Here is a 24471-nt window from a genome sequence, read left to right on the forward strand (position 1 = left end):
AATGTTAGTACGCTTCATGTTGTGTCAGAGGTTTCTTAAACTCTTCTCACTTCTTTTAATTCTTTTTCCTTTTTTCTGTTCAGCTTCAGTGATTTCCACTATTCTGTTTTCCAGCTCACTCATCCGTTCCTCTGTATCATTTGGTCTACTGTTAATTTCTTCTAGTATATTTTTCATTTCAGTTATTATATTCTTTAACTCTGGTTGTTCTTTATATTTTCTAACTCTTTGTGTAAAACTTCTGATTTCTTGCTCTGTTCATTCATTATTCTTCTGAGTTCTTTGATCATCTTTATAATCATTACCTGGAACTCTTTCTTAAGTAGATTGTCTTTCTCCACTTCACATAGTTCTTCTGGGGTTTTTTCTTGGTTCTTTGTTTGGAATATATTCCACTGTCACCTCATTTTGCCTAACTTGCTATTTTGTTTCTGTGTACGTGGTAGGTTGGTTATGCTTCCAACCTTGGAAAAGTATCCGTTTGTAGGAGACATTCTATGCATCCCAGAAACACACTTCCCTCTGGTCACCAGAGCTGGGGCTGCCCCTTAATTGAGCTGTGTGGATCCTTCTCTTACTGTGGACAGTCTGGTAGAAATGGCTGGCCCCCAGCCTGGTTAGTTGCCAGGCCCTGCCTTGTGAGGAGGCTGCCAGCTGCTTTTTGGCAGGGCTGGGTCATGAGTTAGCTGGCTGCAGAACCCCACAGGGCCCTGGGGCTAGTGCTGGCTCACTGGTGGGTGGAGTTGGGAGATAGGATATCCCAGGGTTGGTATCCACCCACCAGTGAGTTAAGCCAGATCCTTGGGTTAGTGCCAGCCCACTAGTAGGCAGAGCTGCGTCCTGGGTTCTGGCTGTGGAGCACACATGTCCCAGAGCTGGTGTTGGACTACTGGTGGGTGGGGCCTGTTCCTGACACAGCTGACTGTGGGGTCCAGGGTGTCCCAAAGCTTGTGTTGGCCTGCTGGTGGGCAAGGCTGATTCCCAGATTGTCCCAAGGCTGTTACTGGCCTGCTGCTGGGTGGGCTGGGTCCTGCCATGGCAGGCTGTGGGGCTGTAGTCCTGGGGGCTGGTGTCTGCCCACTGGTGGGTGAGGCTGGTCCGGAGGCTAGTGCAGGCTTGCTGGTGGGTGGGGCTGGGACTCAGGAGATTCTGGGGCTGGTGCCTGTTCATTGGTGGGCAGAGCTGGGTTCTGGGTTGTCTGGCTGCAGGACCCTGAGGGTCCTGGATCTGGTGTGTGGGGCCAGGTCTTGGATCCTCTGGTGGGCAGGGCCGTGTCCAAGGGCGGCTGTGAGTTCAGAGGGTCTTAAGGCAGCTTGTCTGCTGGAGGGTGGAGCTGTGTCACTGCCTAGTTAGTTGCTTGGCCTGAGGTGTCCCAGTACTGGTGCCTAAATGTTGGTAAACAGGGGTCCTGAGGCTAATAAGCTAGAGGGAGGATTCCCAAATGGCGCTTGCCAGCACCAGTGTCCACGTGGTAGAACAAGCCCCCAAAATGGCTTCCACCAGTGTCTGTGTCCCCAGGGTGAGCTGAAGTTGCCTCTTGCCTCTCCAGGAGACTCTCCAAGATCAGCAGGTTGTTCTGACCCAGGCTCCTTTCAAATTATTGCTTCTGCCCTGGGTCCTGGAGTGTGTGAAATTTTGTGTGCACCCTTTAAGAGTAGAGTCTCTATTTCCCACAGCCCTCTGGCTCTCTCCAGAGTAAGCCCCGCTGGCCTTCAAAGCCAAATGTTTTGGGGGCTCATCTTCCTGGTGCAGGACCCCCAGACTGGGGAGCCTAATGTGGGGTTCAGACCCTTTGCTCCTTGGAGAGGACCCCTGCAATTGTAATTATTCTCCCGTTTATGGGTCGCCCACCCAGGGATATGGGTCTTGACTATACTGCATCTCTGCCCCTCCTACGTGTCTTGTTGTTGTTCCTTCCTTATACCTTTAGTTGTAGAATATATTTTCTGGTAGATTTCAGTCTTTTTCAGCGATATTTGTTCTGTAAATAGTTATAATTTTGGTGTGCCTGTGAGAGGAGTTGAGCACAGGGTCTTTCTACTCTGTCATCTTGGGATACTTTTCCTGCATCTATTAAGATAATCATATAGAGGTTTTTTTCATTTATTTATTTTTAATTGATGTATATTTGATTTACAACACTGTTAGTTTCAGGTATACAGCAAAGTGATTTGGTTATGCATATATGTATGCATATATCTATATCCTTTTTTCCAATTCTTTTCCATTATAGGTTATTACAAGATATTGAATACAGTTCCCTGTGCTATACAGTAAATTCTTGTTGTTTATCTATTTTTACATATGGTAATGTGCATCTGTTAATCCCATACTCCCTCCTAATTTATCCCTCCTCCCACTTCCCCTTTGGTAACCATGAGTTTTCTATGTCTGTGAGTGTTTCTGTTTTGTAAATAAGTTCATTTATACTATTTTTTACATTCACATATAAGCAATATCATATGATATTTGTCTTTCTCTGTCTGACTTACTTCACTTAGTATGATAATCTCTAGGTCCATCCATGTTGCTGCAAATAGCAGTATTTCATTCTTTTTGATGACTGAGTAGTATGCCAGTGTGTATGTGTGTGTGTGTGTACCCACACTACATCTTTTTTATCCATTCATCTGTTGATGGACATGTAGGTTGCTTCCATGTCTTGGCTGTTATAAATAGTGCCACTATGAACATAGGGGTGCATGTATCCTTTTGAATTAGTTTTCATCTTTTCCAGATACATGCCCAGGAATGGGATAAGGTTTTAAGGAACCTCCATAGTGTTTTCTATAGAGGCTGCACCAATTTACATTTCCACCAACAGTGTACAAGGGTTCCCTTTTCTCCACACTCTTCATTTATTATTTGTAGACTTTTTGATGATGGCCATTTTGACCAGTGTGAGGGTTTTTTTTTTCTTTATGTCATAAATGTGATGGCTTTTCATGTTAAAGCAACCCTTACATTCTGTTATAAAGTATACTTAAATCACTGCATAGTATCCTTTTTGTATTTATTTATGGAATTTTTTAGCTAATACTTTTAAAGTATTTTTACATTTATTTTCATGAGTTATATTGTTCTGTGTTTTTCTTCTCTTGTAAAGTCTTTGTCTGGTTATCTAACAGGGTAATGCTGGCCTCATAAAATGAATTGGAAAGTGTTTCTTCTTCCTCTGTTTTCTGAGAGAGTTTTTGTAAGGTTGACATTGTCTCTTTACATGTTTAATGAAATTCACCAGTGAAGCTCTCTAGACCTGGAGTATTCTTTATGGGAAGGTTTTTAATTAAAATTTAAAATTAATTTTTAATTAAATATAGAGATATTCAGAATTCCTATATCTTCTTTTTTGTTTGTTTTTGTTTTTACTTTAAAAATTTAATGGTAAATGTTATGGGCTTTTTTTTGTTTTATCATCCCACCCTACTCAAATTTGTACATGAAGCCATTCCAGACAAAAATTTAAAGTACTTCAAGCTGTATTATCAGCACTACACATTTCCAGTAATGGTCTGAATTCAAATCATGGTGAAAACAAGCTGGCTAGGTTAACCCAGGGAAAACAGAAATAATGCTTAAGAAGGAAGACTTAGACAAGATCTGAAATACCATCATTTGAAGGGGTTATTTTTCGCATTGCTAGAAGTCCAGTTTTCTAATAAAGACCAAAAGACAGTTTCTTTTTGATGCAGTTTTTGCTACATTAAATATTAATTTCTGTTGTAATCTTCCCACTCACTCACATACTAGGGTAGTATTTGATGAGGTTGACAATTCTCAAACTGATCTAATGTAAATGCCATATATTCTTTGGAAGGGGTCCCTGTCCGTATGATGATGATATTAATATCACCTAGCATGCACTGAGTGTTTTCTATGTGCCGGGCACTGATCTAAGTATCAATAGTTGAAATGTATCAGTTTATGAATTGGCACATTCATGGAGAAAGAGAGAGGTTAAGGAACCTGACTAAGATTACACAGAAAGTAAAAGCTGCAGCCAAGGCTTACACCAGTTTTGGTACTTTGCTTCTTTCAAGAAATTTGTTCCTTTAAGTTGTCAAATTTACTAGCATAAATTTATTCATAATAGTCCTTTATATCCTTTAATGTGGGATCTGCAGTGATGCCCCCTTTTTCATTCCTGATATTGCTAACTTGTGCTTTTTCTCTCTTTTTTATTTGTCCAGTCTACCTAGAGGTTTATCATTTTACTGATCTTTTTAAATAACTTTTTTTGTTTTATTGGTATTTTTTCCATTTTCATCTGTTGCTGTTTCATCAATATTCACTCTTTATTATTTCCTTTCTTCTACTTGCTTTGGGCTTAATTTATTTATTTTTTCTTCTTAAGGGAGAACCTTAAATCATTTATTTTTCAATTCTTAGGTGGAATGATGACACTCAAATTTCACTACATGGTTTAGAAAAATGTAACTTTGAAAAGAATGGTACATTTTGTTCAGGATTGGCTGTAAAGTAATTTAAACAAATGTTAAGCTAGAGCATTTAACCTGGAGAGAAAATTAAAATATAACTTGAGAGAGGAACCAAGATGGCAGAGTAGAAGGACGTGCTCTCACTCCCTCTTGTGAGAGCACCAGAATCACAACTGGCTGCTGGACAATCATCGACAGGAAGACACTGGACTTCACCAAGGAGGATACCCCACATCCAAGGACAGAGGAGAAGCCACAATGAGGCGGTAGGAGGGGTGCAATCAGAGTAAAATCAAATCCCATAACTGCTGGGTGGGTGACTCACAGACTGGCGAACACTTATACCACAGAAGTCCACCCACTGGAGTGAAGGTTCTGAGCCCCACATCAGGCTTCCCAACCTGGGGGTCCGGCAACAGGAGGAGGAATTCATAGAGAATCAGACTTTAAAGCCTAGTGGGAATTGATTGCAGGACTTCGACAGGACTGGGGGAAACAGAGACCCTACTCGTGGAGGGCGCACACAAAATAGTGTACGCATCAGCACCCAGGGGAAGGAGCAGTGACCGTGGGGGAGACTGAACCAGACCTACCTGCTAGTGTTGGAAGGTCTCCTGCAGAGGCGGGGGGTGGCTCTGTTTCACCGTGGGGACAAGGACACTGGCAGCAGAAGTTCTGGGAAGTACTCCTTGGTGTGAGCCCTCCCAAAGTCCATCATTAGCCCCACCAAAGAGCCCAGGTAGGCTCCAGTGTTGGGTTGCCTCAGGCAAAACAACCAACAGGGAGGGAACCCAGCCCTACCCATCAACAGTCAAGTGGATTAAAGTTTTACTGAGCTCTGACTGCCACAGCAACACTCAGCTCTACCCACCACCAGAGCCTCCCATCAAACCTCTTAGATAGCCTCAAACACCAGAAGCAAGAAAAACTACAGTCCTGCAGCCTGTGGAACAAAAACCACATTCACAGAAAGATAGGCAAGATGAAAAGGCAGAGGGCTATATACCAGATGAAGGAACAAGATAAAACCCTAGAAAAACAACTAAATGAAGTGGAGATAGGCAACCTTCCAGAAAAAGAATTCAGAATAATGATAGTGAAGATGATCCAGGACCTCGGAATAAGAATGGAGGCAAAGATCGAGAAGATGCAAGAAATGTTTAACAAAGACCTAGGAGAATTAAAGAACAAACAGAGATGAACAATACAATAACTGAAGTGAAAACTACACTAGAAGGAATCAATAGAAGAATAACTGAGGCAGAAGAACGGATAAGTGACCTGGAAGACAGAATGGTGGAATTCACTGCTGTGGAACAGACTAAAGAAAAAAGAATGAAAAGAAATGAAGACAGCCTAAGAGACCTCTGGGACAACATTAAACGCAACAACATTCGCATTATAGGGGTCCCAGAAGGAGAAGAGAGAGAGAAAGGACCAGAGAAAATATTTGAAGAGATTATAGTCGAAAACTTCCCTAACATAGGAAAGGAAATAGCCACCCAAGTCCAGGAAGCGCAGAGAGTCCCATACAGGATAAACCCATGGAGAAACACGCCGAGACACATAGTAATCAAACTGGCAAAAATTAAAGACAAAGGAAAATTTTTGAAAGCAGCAAGGGAAAAATGACAAATAACATACAAGGGAACTCCCATAAGGTTAACAGCTGATTTCTCAGCAGAAACTCTACAAGCCAGAAGGGAGTGGCATGATATAGTTAAAGTGATGAAAGGGAAGAACCTACAACCAAGATTACTCTAACCCGCAAGGATCTCATTTAGATTCGATGGAGAAATCAAAAGCTTTACAGACAAGCAAAAGCTAAGAGAATTCAGCACCACCAAACCAGCTCTACAACAAATGCTAAAGGGACTTCTCTAAGTGGGAAACACAAGAGAAGAAAAGGACCTACAAAAGCAAACCCAAAACAATTAAGAAAATGGTCATAGGAACATACATATCAATAATTACCTTAAACGTGAATGGATTAAATGCTCCAACCAAAAGACACAGGCTCACTGAATGGATACAAAAACAAGACCCATATATGTGCTGTCTACAAGAGACCCACTTCAGACCTAGGGATACATACAGACTGAAAGTGAGGGGATGGAAAAAAATATTCCATGCAAATGGAAATCAAAAGAAAGCTGAAGTAGCAATACTCATATCAGATAAAATAGACTTTAAAATAAAGAATGTTACAAGAGGAAAGGAAGGACACTGCATAATGATCAAGGGATCAATCCAAGAAGAAGATATAACAATTATAAATATATATGCACCCAACATAGGAGCACCTCAATAGATAAGGCAACTGCTAACAGCTGTAAAAGAGGAAATCGACAGTAACACAATAATAATGGGGGACTTTAACACCTCACTTACACCAATGGACAAATCATCCAAACAGAAAATTAATAAGGAAACAGAAGCTTTAAATGACACAATAGACCAGATAGATTTAATTGATATTTATACGACATTCCATCCAAAAACAGCAGATTACACTTTCTTCTCAAGTGCGCACGGAACATTCTCCAGGATAGATCACATCTTGGGTCACAAATCAAGCCTCAGTAAATTTAAGAAAATTGAAATCATATCAAGCATCTTTTCTGCCCACAATGCTATGAGATTAGAAATAAATTACAGGGAAAAAAAAGTAAAAAACACAAACATATGGAGGCTAAACAATACGTTACTAAATAACCAAGAGATCACTGAAGAAATCAAAGAGGAAATCAAAAAATACCTAGAGACAAATGACAATGAAAACACGACGATCCAAAATCTATGGGATGCAGCAAAAGCAGCTCTAAGAGGGAAGTTTATTGCTATACAAGCCTACCTCAAGAAACAAGAAATATCTCAAACAATCTAACCTTACACCTAAAGGAACTAGAGAAAGAAGAACAAACAAAACCCAAAGTTAGCAGAAGGAAAGAAATTCTAAAGATCACAGCAGAAATAAATGAAATAGAAACAAAGAAAACAATAGCAAAGATCAATAAAACTAAAAGCTGGTTCTTTGAGAAGATAAACAAAATTGATAAGCCATTAGCCAGACTCATCAAGAAAAAGAGGGAGAGGACTCAAATCAATAAAATTAGAAATGAAAAAGGAGAAGTTACAACAGACACCGCAGAAATACAAAGCATCCTAAGAGACTACTACAAGCAACTCTATGCCAATAAAATGGACAACCTGGAAGAAATGGACAAATTCTTAGAAAGGTATTAACCTTCCAAGACTGAACCAGGAAGAAACAGAAAATATGAACAGACCAATCACAAGTAATGAAATTGAAACTGTGATTAAAAATCTTCCAACAAACAAAAGTCCAGGACCAGATGGCTTCACAGGTGAATTCTATCAAACATTTAGAGAAGAGCTAACACCCATCCTTCTCAAACTCTTCCAAAAAATTGCAGAGGAAGGAACACTCCAAAACTCATTCTATGAGGCCACCATCACCCTGATACCAAAACCAGACAAAGACACTACAAAAAAAGAAAATTACAGACCAATATCACTGATAAATATAGATGCAAAAATCCTCAACAAAATACTAGCAAACAGAATCCAACAACACATTAAAAGGATCATACACCACGATCAAGTGGGATTTATCCCAGGGATGCAAGGATTCTTCAATATACGTAAGTCAATGTGATACACCATATTAACAAATTGAAGAATAAAAACCATATGATCATCTCAATAGATGCAGAAAAAGCTTTTGACAAAATTCAACACCATTTATGATAAAACTGTCCAGAAAGTGGGCATAGAGGGAACCTACCTCAACATAATAAAGGCCATATATGACAAACCCACAGTAAACATCATTCTCGATGGTGAAAAACTGAAAGCATTTCCTCTAAGATCAGGAGCAAGACAAGGATGTCCACTCTCACCACTATCATTCAACATAGTTTTGGAAGTCCTAGCCATGGCAATCAGAGAAGAAAAATAAAAGGAATACAGATTGGAAAAGAAGAAATAAAACTGTCACCGTTTGCAGATGACATGATACTATACGTTGAGAATCCTACAAAGATGCCACCAGAAAACTACTAAAACTAATCAATGAATTTGGTAAAGTTGCAGGATAAAAAATAATGCACAGAAATCTCTTACATTGCTATACACTCATGATGAAAAATCTGAAAGAGAAATTAAGGAAACACTCCCATTTACCATTGCAACAAAAAAAATAAAATACCTAGGGTAAACCTACCTAGGGAGACAAAAGACCTGTATGCAGAAGACTATAAGACACTGATGAAAGAAATTAAAAATGATACCAACAGATGGAGAGATATACCATGTTCTTGGATTGGAAGAATCAGTATTGTGAAAATGACTATACTACCCAAAGCAATCTACAGATTCAATCCAATCCCTATCAAATTACCAATGGCATTTTTTACGGAACTAGAACAAATCATCTTAAAATTTGTATGGAGACACAAAGGACCCCGAATAGCCAAAGCAGTCCTGAGGGAAAAAAACGGAGCTGGAGGAATTAGACTCCCTGACTTCAGACTATACTACAAAGCTACAGTAATCAAGACAATATGATACTGGCACAAAAACAGAAACATAGATCAATGGAACAAGATAGAAAGCCCAGAGATAAACCCACGCACCTATGGTCAACTAATCTATGACAAAGGAGGCAAGGATATACAGTGGAGAAAAGACAGTCTCTTCAATAAGTGGTGCTGGGAAAACTGGACAGCTACATGTAAAAGAATGAAATTAGAACACTCCCGAACACCATACACAAAAATAAACTCAAAATGGATTAGAGACCTAAATGTAAGACCAGACACTATAAAACTCTTAGAGGAAAACATAGGAAGAACACTCTTTGACATAAATCACAGCAAGATCTTTTTTGATCCACCTCCTAGAGTAATGGAAATAAAAACAAAAATAAACAAATGGGACCTAATGAAACTTCAAAGCTTTTGCACAGCAAAGGAAACCATAAACAAGACGAAAAGACAGCCCTCATAGTGGGAGAAAATATTTGCAAACGAATCAATGGACAAAGGATTAATCTCCAAAATATATAAACAGCTCATGCAGCTCAATTTTAAAAAAACGAATAACACAGTCCAAAAATGGGCAGAAGATCTAAATATACATTTCTCCAAAGAAGACATACAGATGGCCAAGGAGCACATGAAAAGCTGCTCAACGTCACTAATTATTAGAGAAATGCAAATCAAAACTACAATGAGGTATCACCTCACACCAGTTAGAATGGGCATCAGCAGAAAATCTACAAACAACAAATGCTGGAGAGGGTGTGGAGAAAAGGGAACCCTCTTGCACTGTTGGTGGGAATGTAAATTGATACAGCCACTATAGAGCACCGTATGGAGGTTCCTTAAAAAACTAAAAATAGAATTACCGTATGGTCCAGCAACCCCGCTACTGGGCATATACCCAGAGAAAACTATAATTCAAAAAGACATATGCACCCCAATGTTCATTGCAGCACTATTTACAATAGCCAGGTCATGGAAGCAACCTAAATGCCCATCGACAGACGAATGGATAAAGAAGTTGTGGTACCTATATACAGTGGAATATTACTCAGGCATAAAGAGGAACAAAATTGGATCATTTGTAGACACATGGATGGATCTAGAGACTGTTGTACAGAGTGCAGTAAGTCAGAAAGAGAAAAACAAATATCGTATATTATTGCATATATATGGAACCTAGAAAAATGGTACAGATGAACCGGTTTGCAGGGCAGAAATTGAGACACAGATGTAGAGAACAAATGTATGGACACCAAGGGGGGAAAGCGGTGGGATGGTGGTGGTGGTGGTGTGATGAATTGGGCGATTGGGATTGACAGTCGCTGATGTGTATAAAATTGATGACTAATAAGGACCTGCTGTATAAAAAAATAAATTAAATTAAATTAAAGAAATAGATAAAATATAACTTGAAACTTAACAGGGTAGAAGGTGTTCCAATTTAAAACACTAAGAAATAGTATCCTCATTCATTGTTTTTTTTTAAAAATTATTTATTTTTATTTATGGCTATGTTGGGTCTTCATTTCTGTGTGAGGGCTTTCTCTAGTTGCGGCAAGTGGGGGCCACTCTTCATCGCGGTGCGCGGGCCTCTCACTATCGCGGCCTCTCCTGTTGCGGAGCACAGGCTCCAGACACGCAGGCTCAGTAATTTGTGGCTCAAAGGCCTAGTTGCTCCATGGTGTGTGGGATCTTCCCAGACCAGGGCTTGAACCCGTGTCCCTTGCATTGGCAGGCACATTCTCAACCACTGCACCACCAGAGGAGCCCCCTCATTCATTGTTTTTAAACTTTTTTTTCCTTTTGTAATATAAGCATTTATTTCCAAATATTTTGGTATTTTCCTTTTGGTTTAGAACTAATTTCTAATTCATTTCCATAGTGGGTTAGAAAACATTCTCAGAATGATTTCAACCCTTTTAAATTTATCACATCTTATTTTATGGCGCAACGTATGGTCTGTTGGTAAATGTTCCATGTATCGCTCGGATATTTGCATTTAAAATGATATTGCACAACATATAGATGAATGGTAAAACACATGCTAATAATTTAAATTTAAAAATTTTTCACATAAAACATTAAATAGTAAATTTAAAACGGCATGATAAGTTGAAAAGAAGACTGCAGAAAAAGGAAAAGCTTCATATGTACCTTTAAAGCACTTTGAACAAGGGGCCTCACATTTTCAATTTGCCCTGGGACCCACAAATTATGTCCCTGGCCCTAAGTGCAGGTCTGCTGTTAACAAACTCACAACAGTTTTGTTTAACTGAAAATGTTTTTATTTCACCTTCGTCTTGAAGGATATGTCTAGAATTCTAGATTCACAGATTTTTTTTCCCCTTAGCACTTTAATTTTTTTTTTTTTTTTGCCGTTCTGGGCAGCTTGTGGGATCTTAGTTCCCCAACCAGGGATTGAACCCGGGCCCATGGCAGTGAAAGCGCCGAGTCCTAACCACTGGACCACCAAAGAATTCTCTAAATATTTTCCATTGTTTTCTGACTTACCTTGTTGTTCCTATATGTAATGTATATTCTTTCCTTTGGCTGTTAAGAATTTTCTCTTTATCACCAGTTTTCAGCAACTTGATTATGGTTTGCCTTGGTAAGGCTTTCCTTATATTTATCCTCTTTGGAATTTGTTGAGCCTCATGGATCTATGTGTTACGAGTTTTCATCAAATTTAGAAAAATTTCAGCTATTATTTCTTGAAATATTTGTTCCCTGCCTCCCACCCCCTCACTTCTGGGATTCCCATTTATATTTAAGGTAAACCACTTGATACTGTCCCAGTGAGACTTTTGTTTTACCCTTTTCTTCTCTCTGTGCTTCAGTTTTTGTTTTAGTTTTTGACAATTTTTATTACTACTTATTCAACTTCACTGATCATTTCCTCTGCAGTATCTAAAATCTGCTGTTCAAACAATCCAGCGAAGTTTTCTTTTCATGTGAGGTATTTTTAAGCTCCAGAAGTTCCCTTTGTTTTCTTTTTTATGTCTTTTATTTCTGTACTCATTATGTTCATATTTTGCTTTAAGTTTATGAATATATTTAAAATATCTGAATTGAAGTCTTTCTCTGCCAACTGTATCATGTCTGTCATTTTTGCTTCTGTTTCTGTTAACTGGTTTTTCTCCTGATTATGAGTATCATTTTCAGGCTTCTTTGCATGTTCAGTAATTTTGATTGGATGCTAGACATTGTAAATGTTACATTGTGGCGTGTCTGGATTTTGATGTCTTCATGTAAAAATTATTGACTTTTGTTTCTGTGGTTATTTAAATTACTTATGAATCAACTTGATCCTTCTGAAAAGCTTTTTTAAAGCTTTTTTTTTTGTGGTGGTTCTAAAGTAGCCTTCACTCTAGGGCTAGTTAAGTCCAACTGGCAAGCCGTGACCTCCTACTGTTTCTACTGAATTACCCAGGTGTTTGACAAGGCCTCTCTTGTGAAGATCATTGGAAGTTGAACATTTCCCAGACCTTCGTTAACTCTGGGGTGTTAGTCAGCTTTACAGGGTTCCATTAGCTGTTCTTTCCCAGTAATATGTTGTCTAGCCTTGTGCAGTGTTACCTTATACCTTACCAGCTTAGTATTCAGCCCAAGACTCAAGTAGATCCTGTGTAGATTTCTGGAGCTTCTCTTCTGTGTTGCTCCCTCCTTTCTGATACTGTACCCTGAAGATTGTATTTGCCTCTGCCCCTGCACATTCTGGTCTCTTTTTCCTTAACTCAGCATGGTTACCATGTTCTATGCTGTTTTCTGAAAAGAGCCTCCAGGGTGAAAGCTGGGTCATCTTGGTGTCCACTTCATTTGTTTTCCTTCTTTCAGGGATCACAGTCCTTTGCTGTTATTCAATATCTAAAAACATTTATTTTACATATAAGTCCAGTTTTATAGTTTTTTATGTTGGAAAGGCAAGTCTAGTCCAATTATTCTATCACACCAGAAGTGAGAGTCTTTTCGGTCCCTTTCATCTGTTTTCTTTCTAATTGAGGTAAAATTCACATAACAAAAATTAACCATTTAAAAGTATATCCTTTCATCAGTTTTTAAGTCAACTTTTAGAATGTTCTACATTCTTCCTATTTGGCCAGATTAAATTTAATCAAATAAAATATTTTAAAGGATTTGGAGTGAGAAACTTTCCTTGTATAGACTTGAGTCAGTAAAATAGAACGTTAATATTCTCTTTCTTAAAGAGAATTTCACTTACCTGAATGGATTTAGATTGGTTTCTTTTAAAAGGCTAAGAACACAGAATCCTATATGTGTTAGGTTATACTATAAATTACATCTTAAGCTGATAAACTGTAGTTGTTGTATATCTTGGATGAAAGTAAATACTCAGAAAAGCAATAGAAAACAAGTAAATCCCCTCATACGAACCTTCAAGTTGCGAACTTTCAAAGATGTGAATGTCTGTTCACATGTCCAGTCACGTAAGTTAGTTCACGTGTCTGGTGTACATTGTCACGTGCATGCATCCTCTACAAGAGGTTGTGCTTTTGTGTACTTTACAGTACTGTATAGAGTACAGTAGTACAGTATCTTTATTTCAAGCCCAGGATGTCCAGAAGCAAGTGTAAAAGCAGTGGTGATCTAGCTGGTACTGCTAAAAAGACCAGGAACTGGAGGCCCAGAGAAAGGATGAAGAGAGACAAGAGAAGGAAGAAGTAACTGAAGAACCAAAGAGATTCATGATGCAGGAAATGGCAAGGGGATTTTCTTTATTTGAGGAGGCACTGTTAGTTTTTGAGGCACAGGACCCGAACGTAGAACAGTACACAAAGGTTAAAGCAGCCGTTCAGAATGCAATCCGGTGCTACCGCGTCATCTATGACAAGAAAAAAAGGGCTACTACCCAGACATCACTGGATTGTTTTTTCAAGAGGGTAGATAGAATTGAATCCAGCAAGGAACCAGAACCTGTGCCATCAACATCAGGTGTGAGTGAACTTGTAGTTTGCCCTCTGTCTCCTGTTGCTGATGATCCTTCACCTCTAGCATCTCCCACCTCCTCTCCCTCCTCCAGTCAGTAACTCTTCTTGCCTGTTCACTCGATGCCAGTCCCTGTATGCCAGCTGTTGTACTGTACTACTGTACTTTTCAAGGTACTGTACTGTAAGAGTAAAAATGTTTATTTTTTGTTTTTGTTTTTTATGCATTATTTGTATGAAAAGTATTATAAAGCTATTACAGTACTATATAGCCAATTGTGTTAATCGGGTACCTAGGCTAACTTTGCTGGACTTACGAACAAATTGGACTTAACAAATGTGCTCTCGGAACGGAACTTGTTTGTATATGGAGGACTTACTGTAAAACCAAAGGACATGATTAAGAATCACCTCTTTGGGAACAAAGAGTAGGAAAAAAGAATTGATTAGTAGCCTTTACTCCAAGCATTCTGTTTTATTATACTTTTAAAATCATGCTTAGTTTTTCACATTTATACTTCTTTTGCCCACCCGAGGAACTGAGTTGCTGGTTTCTTCTCTTGAGGTTGCCCATTGTGGTTATCGTGAGCTCTAGCTTCTCTTCGTGTGAGTCCTGCCTGACTTAATAGTCTTTAATAGTTGGAGAAGCTTTTGACTCATTTTGTAGTATTAAGAGAAGAAACAAAATTTTAAAAATTATTGAAGCTGTTATATTTTCTCAATCTATGTTTCTGTGAGAACTGTTGAAGCAAGGCTGAGAAAGCAGTGTCTAGGGGCAAATATGTGAATAAGTTGGCTTTAGGGAGCTTTCAAAAGATGAAGCTTGGAGAGATCTAGGACTTGAGCACTGGGCCAGCACGTAGGGATTAGAATGTCTACTGATAGTGGAGGTCAAGGCAAGAAACTAGAGGTGAAGGATGGGATATAAAGAATCTTGCAGGCTAGGAGAGCCATAGGGGAGGAGGTGCTGGGTAGCAAAGTGACTCAATTTAATTAGACTAAAAGGACAGTTAGATGTGAGATGCCTGTAAGGGAAAAACAGGCAACTCTTGGTTTGGTGATTCTTATTTTTTGGATAGGACAAAATCACAACTTATGTATAAGAATAGGCAAGCCACATTATAAAGAGTTTAATTTGGCAAAAATTGGAGCTGCGCAATCATGTATAAAGGCAGTTTATAATATCAATACAGGCATCGATCTAATTAGAGTGCATTAAAACTTTTTGGTTTTGAAATAATTTGTCATTTTTTAAAAGCTGCAATGTATTAATACATAGTTAGGAGAAAGTAACATTTCTCTTCATAATACCTACCTAGATTTAAGGAGTGTCATGTTGCTATGCTACTCTCTTGCCACTGAAACACAATGAATACACATCACTTATATTTGTATGTGAATTCCATAGATTAGGCCATTTGTTGCCAGTTCTTTTCAAGTTAAACATTTTTTTTTTTTTAGCCCAAGCAATTTTCATCTTTTTCTCCTCAGTTTGACACATTCATACTTAAAACACGTTAACAAGGGAAGAGTAATGAAAGAGTTTGGGACTGCCAAAAACCTTGACTAGGCTCCCAGGAGAGAGAAAAATACTCCTATCTTGTCTGTAGTGAAGAAAACCTGAGTCTAAAGGACACCTTAAAATCCTTAGGAATTCTCTGTAAACATCAGAAACTAGTAAAGGATTTTCAGAGTTTTAATAATGAGCAGTAGAAGCTGATTGGATGTTCAAATTCTATGCATTTGTCTTTTGTGAAGAGTTCTGCCCAACAGCTTTTATATTTTGGGTGCTTTGTTTTGTTTTTTTCCACTCACATGAGTTCAATTTCTTAAGGTTTTTTAGAATGATTTTCTTTGCATCAGACCCTCATCAAAGTTTATTTGCTAGCAAACCTGGTTTTCCTACAAACTTGAAGAAATAGTTTAATTGAAAGTTGATGGTAGTCCTGACTAGCAGTTGCTCTGCCTAGAATAAATTGTGTGTGTGTGTGTTGTGTATGTATCAGTTTTGGTCAGCTACACTGACAGAGCTGGGCCAAGACATTTTCCTGCCTGTTAATCAAGGCCACACAGACAAAGCTCAAGGAAGGATGACCCCTGCCTCAGGAAGTATCGAATCAGTTGCTATTTTTAAACAGTATACAGTAGAACTTGAGATCAGGTCTTTACTCAGTTGACAGGAAAAGTTCTCTGCCAAATTTTGCATTTGAGGAAACAGTTAATGGTCCTAAATGAGTGAAGCCTCTGTGTGAAAGGAAGGGATGTGACTGTAAGTATTTTTGCTGATTTGGGTCAAGTGTATGGTGGCAGAGATGTGGAAAGTTCAGTCAGTGACAAAATAGGTTATTACATTTCGAAGTAACTGATAGTTAATGGCACCTTGGATTGTCTTTAGTGACAGTGGTGTGTATGGAATTCTGTGTTGCTAATAGTAAAGTTGAAATAAGGGTATGTGATGAGCTAATATTATCTCAACATAGCACTGGAGAAGGAAATCAGCTATTGGTGTGTTTCCAGACTAACTGGCTCTTCCTCTGGATGTATACATAAACTTTTTGGTTATTTGAGATGTATTTCTGTATGCTTTTTATAATACTCTGTTGGACCTTGTTTCATTAACAGAAGGTTTCATAAAGAATTGATTTATCGCAAAATAATATTGTATACTACTATATATAATCTCTTATAAAACCTCATTCTACTTAACTTTAGGAAATTAAATATGCAGAATGTTAAAGCAGACAATTTGAGAAATACCATAAGTAATATTTTCTATGTAATATTATACCACCATCTTAGGAATGCCTTTATGAGGTTGAATTGCTTAATGGATGACAGGTACATCTTTACATATGAAATGTAAGCAACTTATTTAGGGATAGGTGGGCAGTGTTTCAGTGGAGTTTAAATTAGGAAATTATAAAACTGTGTTAACATATTCGTTTCATTTTAATAGGATTATTCAAGATAAAGTTGTAGCCATTTTCAACAAGGATCGATGATCAGAATTTTTCTTTTTAAAACATTTTCAAGTTAAAGATGAAAGGAAAATACTGGAATTGTTTGGATTCTAACTGACAGGATAAAGAATATAGTATTTCACAGTTACTTGTAATGGAACCTCAGTAAAATTCATCACTTGTCATGCACCCAACTGGGAACATGGATGTTGGTTTTTCTCGTTCTGCTGCTCATACACTGTCAAGAAGCCACTGCAAAAACATCAAACAAAAAATTTCTCAGTGGGAAGGAAGAACTAATGGTAAATCTAATCCAGATAAGTGCGATCCAAAGGACTTTGGAGTGAGATATAATAACTGTAATCAAGAGACTCTTCTTAAGAGAAATCCTGTTGCTGAGGGAAAGAGCAAAAAGCTGGATGTCACCAACTCTCAAAATGTTGATCAAGGTATTAATGAAGATGCCAAAAGCCACAATCAAAGTGAGGATGAAAGTGAGAAACGTGAATATGATGATACACACTTCTTTAAAAATGAATCAGAATCCAACTGGGTATGTTCTCAGGCCAAACAAATTGAAAGCCGGAAAGAAGTTTTGGATCCAGAGACTTCATTACCTCCAGGAAATTTCTATACCTCACAGATATTGTGGAAGAAAATAGAAGCACTTCCCCCAGATAAAGTCTTAAATTTAGCTTTAGAACATTGTGACTCTTCAGAAAAAGAACTGAATTTCAGAGGTCTGGGTAGTTCATATGGAGTAACAAAGAGCTTAGAAAACATTTACTCTGAACCTGAGGGACAAGAATGTGGACCTTCTATAAATCCTTTGCCAAAACCTCGTAGGACATTCAGATATTTATCTGAATCTGGTGTTATGCCATGTAAAGAAAGAAACTGTGACAGAAAATACTGTGAAAATAATTCTTGTACAGAGTCCTCTTTAGCCTCTTCTCAGGAACCTGAACCAAAGAAATATGGCAGAAAAATCAGAGGGAGATCTAAAAGGTATGTTTTTATTTGAAAGGTAATGATTTTAAGTATTTTCCTTATAGAACTTTTGAGCTTCTGTTTCCTTTTCAAACCAATTTCCATTTCCATGTGTGGGTTACACCTATAATTTGATTATACAGATGTTGATTAACCCAAGGGGAAAATACATACAAGTGAAACAGTAGGAGTATAGGTAATATCCAGGACAATCTACTGACATAAGTACCGTAGAAAAACTTCCATTTTATATCTTTAAAAATGTATAGGGGGCTTCCCTGGCGGTCCAGTGATTAAGACTCCGCGCTTCCAATGCAGGGGACGTGGGTTCGATCCCTGGTTGGGGAACTAAGATACCACCTGCCACGTGGTACGGCCAAAAAAGAAAAAAAAAATGTATAGGGAAACAAGTACATTCTTCTACTTCATTTAGGGCATGCTGGAGTTAACCTCACTTTTTATTACAGAGTGAATTTAATAAAGTACCCAAAGAAGAACATGAATGTAATTGGCTAAAAGCCTCCAGTTTTCTCATGGTGCATATAGGGCATCAGCCTAATTTATTATTCTTAGGTATCTGATAAAACACCTTTGTAATTTTGTACACTAAGTCCTTTTCTTATCAATTTGTGTCTATCATACCAATATAAAGAATACTAGAGTTTTAAAAGATACAACTTTAAAATGTATCTCCTTTCTTAAGGAAATCCTTTGAATTTGAGGACATTCAGCACTTTCGAAATCACAACTCCCGGACGATTCATGAAGAACTTAGAAGAAATTCTGGCTCAGCACTTTGTTACACACAGTCTGAGGACAATATCTATGAGGATATCATATGTAGGTGTCCACAAACTTTGCAATTAAATTTAGTGAGAATGTAGTTGGTGGAGCCCTTAACTAGAGTATGTTACTTCTTTTACAATCAAGCATGTCTTGCTCTAGATTTTCCTTTCTAATATTGAAACCTTTGTTGTATAAATTCCTTAATTCTCTAATGGATTTTACAACTAGTTTATTGGACTGTTCAGTTCAGAAGTAGATGTGTGTAGTATGGTATTTTGAGAATTCTTTGAGGTTGGTTGGACGCCTGAGTGGTTTGTGAGCTTAAAGTACCATTGATTTTGAGACCTACATCCCTACAGCAATGTAGAGTAGGAAGCTGAATATATTTAGCCAGTTTTTGCTTTCTTTTCCTTTTAAGTGTAGTCAGTGTGTTCCCATTTAATTATGTTCCTCTAAACTTTTTTTTTCATTATTTTTCAAGATCCCACCAAAGAAAATCCATATGAAGATATTCCAGTGCAACCTTTGCCCATGTGGAGATCTCCTTCAACATGGAAGCTACCACCCCCTAAAAGTGCTTTCAAGGCACCCAAGGTATAACCAGAGAATTAATATAAGAAAATATTAGAATCTTATTTATGATCCTACAAAAAGGTTAAAATGGTTTAACTAGGGCCAAAACTAAGAGGCACTGAAATGTGGGTTTATTGTTCTTTGTTTTGTTTTGGGGGGAGCAGCACAAAACTTTTCTTTTTTTTTGGTTTTGGGGAGGGGTTTTTGTTTGTTTTTTAGCGCTTCAGAAGACTTGAATACAAACACCCTTAGACAGACCATAAACCTTTTAGTTCGCTATAGTTACCACAGCACTGTAATAGTCTCACATCAACCTGTGGCCTAAATTACCTGTCTGGTCCCTGAAAGCACTCACCAGCCCTGAAAGCAAAGGCTGCCTTGAGTTAATGAGGACTCTGAGCTATTGTTTTCTGGAAATTTGATTACATTGTTGTAGAAGAACTTGGATTAGAAACCCAAGAAACTTCTTTACAAACAGTGAAAAAGAAATTATGGTGTCCTCACTTCAGATGATTTCAAAGGAAAGATAAATATTTTGGGGGGATAGCTTTGACTTTGAGAACACAGGCATTACCTAGATGATCTTACCTTAGCAGTACCTCTTCTGTTTTAGCTTCCTTCCAAACCTCAGTTCTTTCACCGGAAGACTATGGAACTGAAGAGCTCACAAATTTATTTACGGTCAAAGCTCACAAGGGATACCACGTTGCCTGTCACTTTAACTGAATGGAAGCTTTTCCGAGCTGGAGAAGTTGCAAACAGGAAAAGGAAAAATCTTCCAAGGGTAAGAACTCCAGTACTTTGATTCTTCAACTCTTACTTCAGCATTTCCACAAATGCGAATAAATAAACTTTAGACTGAAATGAACAATAGGCTAGAACTGACCTACTGGAATTAGAAGATTTGGAAAGCAGCCATAAGCTTTAAGCTTGTGCTCATGCAAGAAAAATGCATGAATGGCTTTTGCCAAGGTTTTTATGTGTGTGTGTGTGGATTTGGAAAATTGACTTTAGATGGAGGGCTTCACTCTAGTTACCTTAGTTCTCATTAAAATCAGCTGCTGGTGTGAAGGAAGCCCTAGAACGTCATGTAAAAGGACCTTCTAGTAAGCTGGCTTCAGTGTTGTTCTCACTCATTTGTATAACAGCCAAAGTTAATTCAGTTTTGTGCCTGAGTTTACAGATTTTCGGTAATGACAAAGTATATGCCAAAAATGTCCACTCAAAGGAAGGAAAAAAGAAATTTAACTATTACTTGGGAATAGAAATTTTTGCCAATTATATTAAATAAATGACTTCTCTCTCAAGGGAGAAAAGGCAATAAGTCTGTAAATCATCTCAATGAGAGCCACTGAACCAAAATAAAGAAATTTGGATTATTTGTAATATATATTTTTTTAGGAGAGACATTTAAGAAATTACATGAAAATATTTAAAAACTCTTTATGTTATTTTGTTCTGTAATTCAGAATGTTTTCAGGATTACTATGCAGAAATAAAATCATTTAAATAGTATTCCTTTCTTTAATCCCATCTGAATTAGCTATATTCATTTAGCACATGATTTCTATACCTGATTTTAACATTAAACAAAAGTCATAGCTGTTTCTTGGTGTAGTAACTGCTGATTGGTTCCTTGGGAAATATTCTATTCCACAGTTACTTTAATTCTTCTGATCCATTTCCTGCCCCTCCCTCTTTAATATGTGAAGTGTTAAAGACACAGAGTTTTTTTAAAGCACTAAACTGATCTCTCTGGAAAAAAAAACCTTTAGGTGTTTTTTCTCCTGTGTATGGTGAGGACTGCTTAAAAATCAGAGGTTTAAAGAATTTCCAGGATATATGTATATATAATGCATAACAATCACTTTCCTGTACACCAGGAACTAACACAGAATTGTAAATCAACTATACTTCCAAAAAAAAAAGAATTGCTGGCACAACAAAGCAGCCTCCCACATGTTCCAGAAACAGCAGATCATGTGTTCACAGGGGCTAGAACACAAACACATAAGGAATTGTATTTAAGATGTGGTTCTTGGAATAGCATTAATAAATATTTAGAACTTATGGATTGTGGAATTTAATGAGACTCAAGGATATTTGCAGTGCTTTTGATTTCATGCCTCAGTATTTTATGTACTGTGGATCCCTTGAGTACTCAAAGCTTGTTCTCTTTCTGATTATAGGTGAGATGATCCAACTTTTCCTCTTCTGATATTTTCCCAAAGGTTTTTTTGAGAAGTGGGGAAGAGAAAAATGGTGATGAATTCTTGATTGTCAGGCAGGAACAGACTGTTAGCATTTCTACCTGTGACCCTCCTTGGATTAAATCCTTTTAGGATGTTTCATTTGCAATACAAATTTTGGTTTTGGACTATCTTCGGGAACAACATTCCATGAGGAAAGCAGTTTTCACTTATTTCCTCTTTGATGACTAGAGCTATCTCTGGAAGGGAAACTGGTTTCATAGTTTGAAAATAACTGATCTAGTCCATATGCCTCTTCCCTACCCTTCCTTTCTTTCTCTACTGTGGCAATCTGTGTGGGATTGTTTGCTAGAGTAGATTTCCTAATGTTTTATATTGTTTGTGTCAAGTGTGTACAGCAATATGGTTTCCATCATTTCTTAGGAAGACTATTCTACAGTATTTCCTGTAACTAGAAGGTAATTATAGGCTCCTAGCTCATAATCAAAATTTAAAGTTTATTACTTTATCTCATATTTCTAGAATAGATAGTTCCCTCTCCTTTGTAACATTTGAGTATACTTTTAAGTATACTTTTCAAATACACATTAATAATTCTACTATTTTTGGTCCTTATGTACCTAAAATACATGTTTACTCTCATACATCTTTCCTATAGCCCCTAGCAATACCTTTTTATGTTGGATTCTCTTATTTTTTTTTATAATGCTAATATTTAAGAATATTGGTAACTTTTCATTTGAATTATAGCTATGAAAATCTTTAAAAGAATAAACTCATCCAAAAATGTGGGAATAATCTGCATATTGGAAGCACATGTTTCTCACATGTTCTTTTTCTTGCAGTGGACTGATTCACTGCCTATGGATTGCCAGGATTGCTAGAGAAACAAGGACAAAGGAAAAAACAAGAGCATTTTTCTCAAGCAACTTTGTTGGTTATCATATTATATAATGTTCCTAACAACTGTAATTCTGGGCATTAAATTTGTTAAATCAAGATCGATAGTTAAGAAAAAGTTTGGAATTTTAAGAAAAATATACATAGAAAAACTAATCAATTTCTCCTTTTAAAAGTGGCTGTTGATCAACTTTAATTCTTTTCTCTTTTTTAAGCCTAGTCTGTCTGTCTGTCTCTTTTATACACACTTCCCAGAAGCAAAGAAAGAATTGTAATGAATAATGCATATTAAATGGAACATTGTTTTGTACTTGGGCATACTTGAGAATCTCCTATTTTTATGACATGTTTCTAAAATAAATTATAATATTAGTGCTCCCAGTAGCAAAGGAGTATTCCTTTTGACTAAAGCTTTCTAAGCGTGATTATCCTCTCTTTGCAAAAATTCCTGGGAGCAGACATAACTGTGCCTCACCCTGCCTTACAAGTGAGTAAATATCCCACTTCCTACTCTGGGCAAGCAAAAACTTGAGTCCATTGGTAAGGCTTGGTCAATATATGGAGTGCAGTAGCCAGATTTCCTGCATGTTGTGACATGGAATGACAAGCAATCTCTCTAAGAGCCCGTGCTGAATTCCTCTGGAAAGGAAATATCCTTTCCCACTTCTCTTACCCATGTTAAATGGAGTATGTATTAGAATAGCATATCATCTTACTAAAGATAATTTTAGATTCAAAATTGAAAAATGTAAAGGTGTTTATTTATAAAATGGATCTTTCTCTGAACGAGAATCACTAATAAGTTAATATCAAGCTGCAAAACTTGTTGGTGTTTGTTTTAACTTGTACTTTTCTGGTCTTTTTTCAGCTTGTATTGAAAATAGATGATATATTTGAATCTAAGAGAGGGAAGAAGAGGGTAAAGTTACACCTTTACACTGGAAAAGATGCACCTCCCTTTAAAGGTAAGAATTGTTCCAACTGTCCATAGCTATTAGCATATGAGGGGCGAATCATTATATAATTTAATGTTTGATGTGAATTATAATTTTTGGTTTACTTTCCTGTCTATCCCACTTAAACATAAAACTTCTTTAGGCTAAGGGATTATTTCTTGTTCTTCCTCAAATCCCTTTTGTTTAGTTCTGTACCAAGTAATAACTATTGGATGAATAAGTAAATAAATTAAAATATAGTTATAAACCAATGAGACTAATTTTCATGGACAGGTTGCATTCTTATTTTGTAGTACTACTTTGATTTATAGTCTTTTGTCAGTATAGACTCTCTCAGTGGAGAAATGAAAATATTAAGTATATATATACTGAATGTATGTGGTACTCAACCTATAGTCATCTAATAAGTTCAGTAGTTTTATCCTTCAGATGCCTAGATAAAACTTAGATTGTCTTAATTACGAAACTTTCAACATCTATAGTGAATTATTATTGTAGAATTTTCTTTACAACTTTAACTTGGTTGTCTGGCAAAGGATGTGTAGAGTTTAGCAGTTTTTGTCTGTGAGATTCATAAGTGAGAAACAACAGCCAAGTCATACCAGAAAAGAATATTTCATATTTTGGCAGACTTCCAAAGACAGAAATTTCTTAATTTCCATTGAAAATCTCTTCTTCATTCTAACAATTACTATGGGAAAATAAACTTCCCCATTCAATAATTCAAGACTTTCTTCTTACTTTGTGATGATTAAAATCATCTCATCACCATTTTAAATGTGAGTTTTCATATCTTCAGAAGCAGTTATTACAACATTTCAGCCTTCTCTTCTGTAGAAGAAATATTTCTGGTTATTGTTAATAATAATAGCTACCATTTACTGAATGAAGTAATAGTTTCTTTATGTACTTTATCTGGTGTATAACGTATGACCACACTGGGAGGTAGGGACTATCCTAATTTTACAGAGGAAGAAGCTGAGCCAGAGGAGGAAGCATCAATTTGAATCAAGGAACATGATACCACAAAGTCTTAATCTTCTCTATTATGATTGTTTTTCTAAATACCCGCATGTAGCCAATATTATTCTTTTATAAATTAGGAAATAAATTATAAATTACAAATCTTGTGAAATACCAAGACAC

The 24471-nt window shown here is 37.2% G+C and overlaps 1 protein-coding gene across 10 annotated transcripts in view; it reads left to right on the forward strand.

The window, feature by feature from the left end:
• Positions 1–24471, forward strand: part of DENND2C (DENN domain containing 2C) — a 97658-nt gene that overhangs the window by 42185 nt on the left and 31002 nt on the right. For 5 of the 10 annotated variants that reach the window (XR_014237775.1, XM_082369033.1, XM_082369040.1 and 2 more), the window contains exons 2-6: positions 16907–17918; positions 18604–18740; positions 19168–19280; positions 19873–20043; positions 23238–23334. Coding sequence is in view for 9 of the 10 variants with exons in the window: in XM_082369033.1 (XP_082225159.1) it covers positions 17095–17918; positions 18604–18740; positions 19168–19280; positions 19873–20043; positions 23238–23334 (1342 nt within the window). In the remaining variant the exon portion in view is untranslated. Of the gene's footprint in view, positions 1–13578; positions 13726–16749; positions 16810–16906; positions 17919–18603; positions 18741–19167; positions 19281–19872; positions 20044–22383; positions 22403–23237; positions 23335–24471 lie in introns of those variants that run through there. The other 5 variants (XM_082369036.1, XM_082369037.1, XM_082369038.1 and 2 more) reach the window with 4 other exon arrangements.

This window comes from Balaenoptera borealis (assembly GCF_965194805.1).
Source record: "Balaenoptera borealis genome assembly, chromosome: 1".
Taxonomy (NCBI): domain Eukaryota; kingdom Metazoa; phylum Chordata; class Mammalia; order Artiodactyla; family Balaenopteridae; genus Balaenoptera; species Balaenoptera borealis.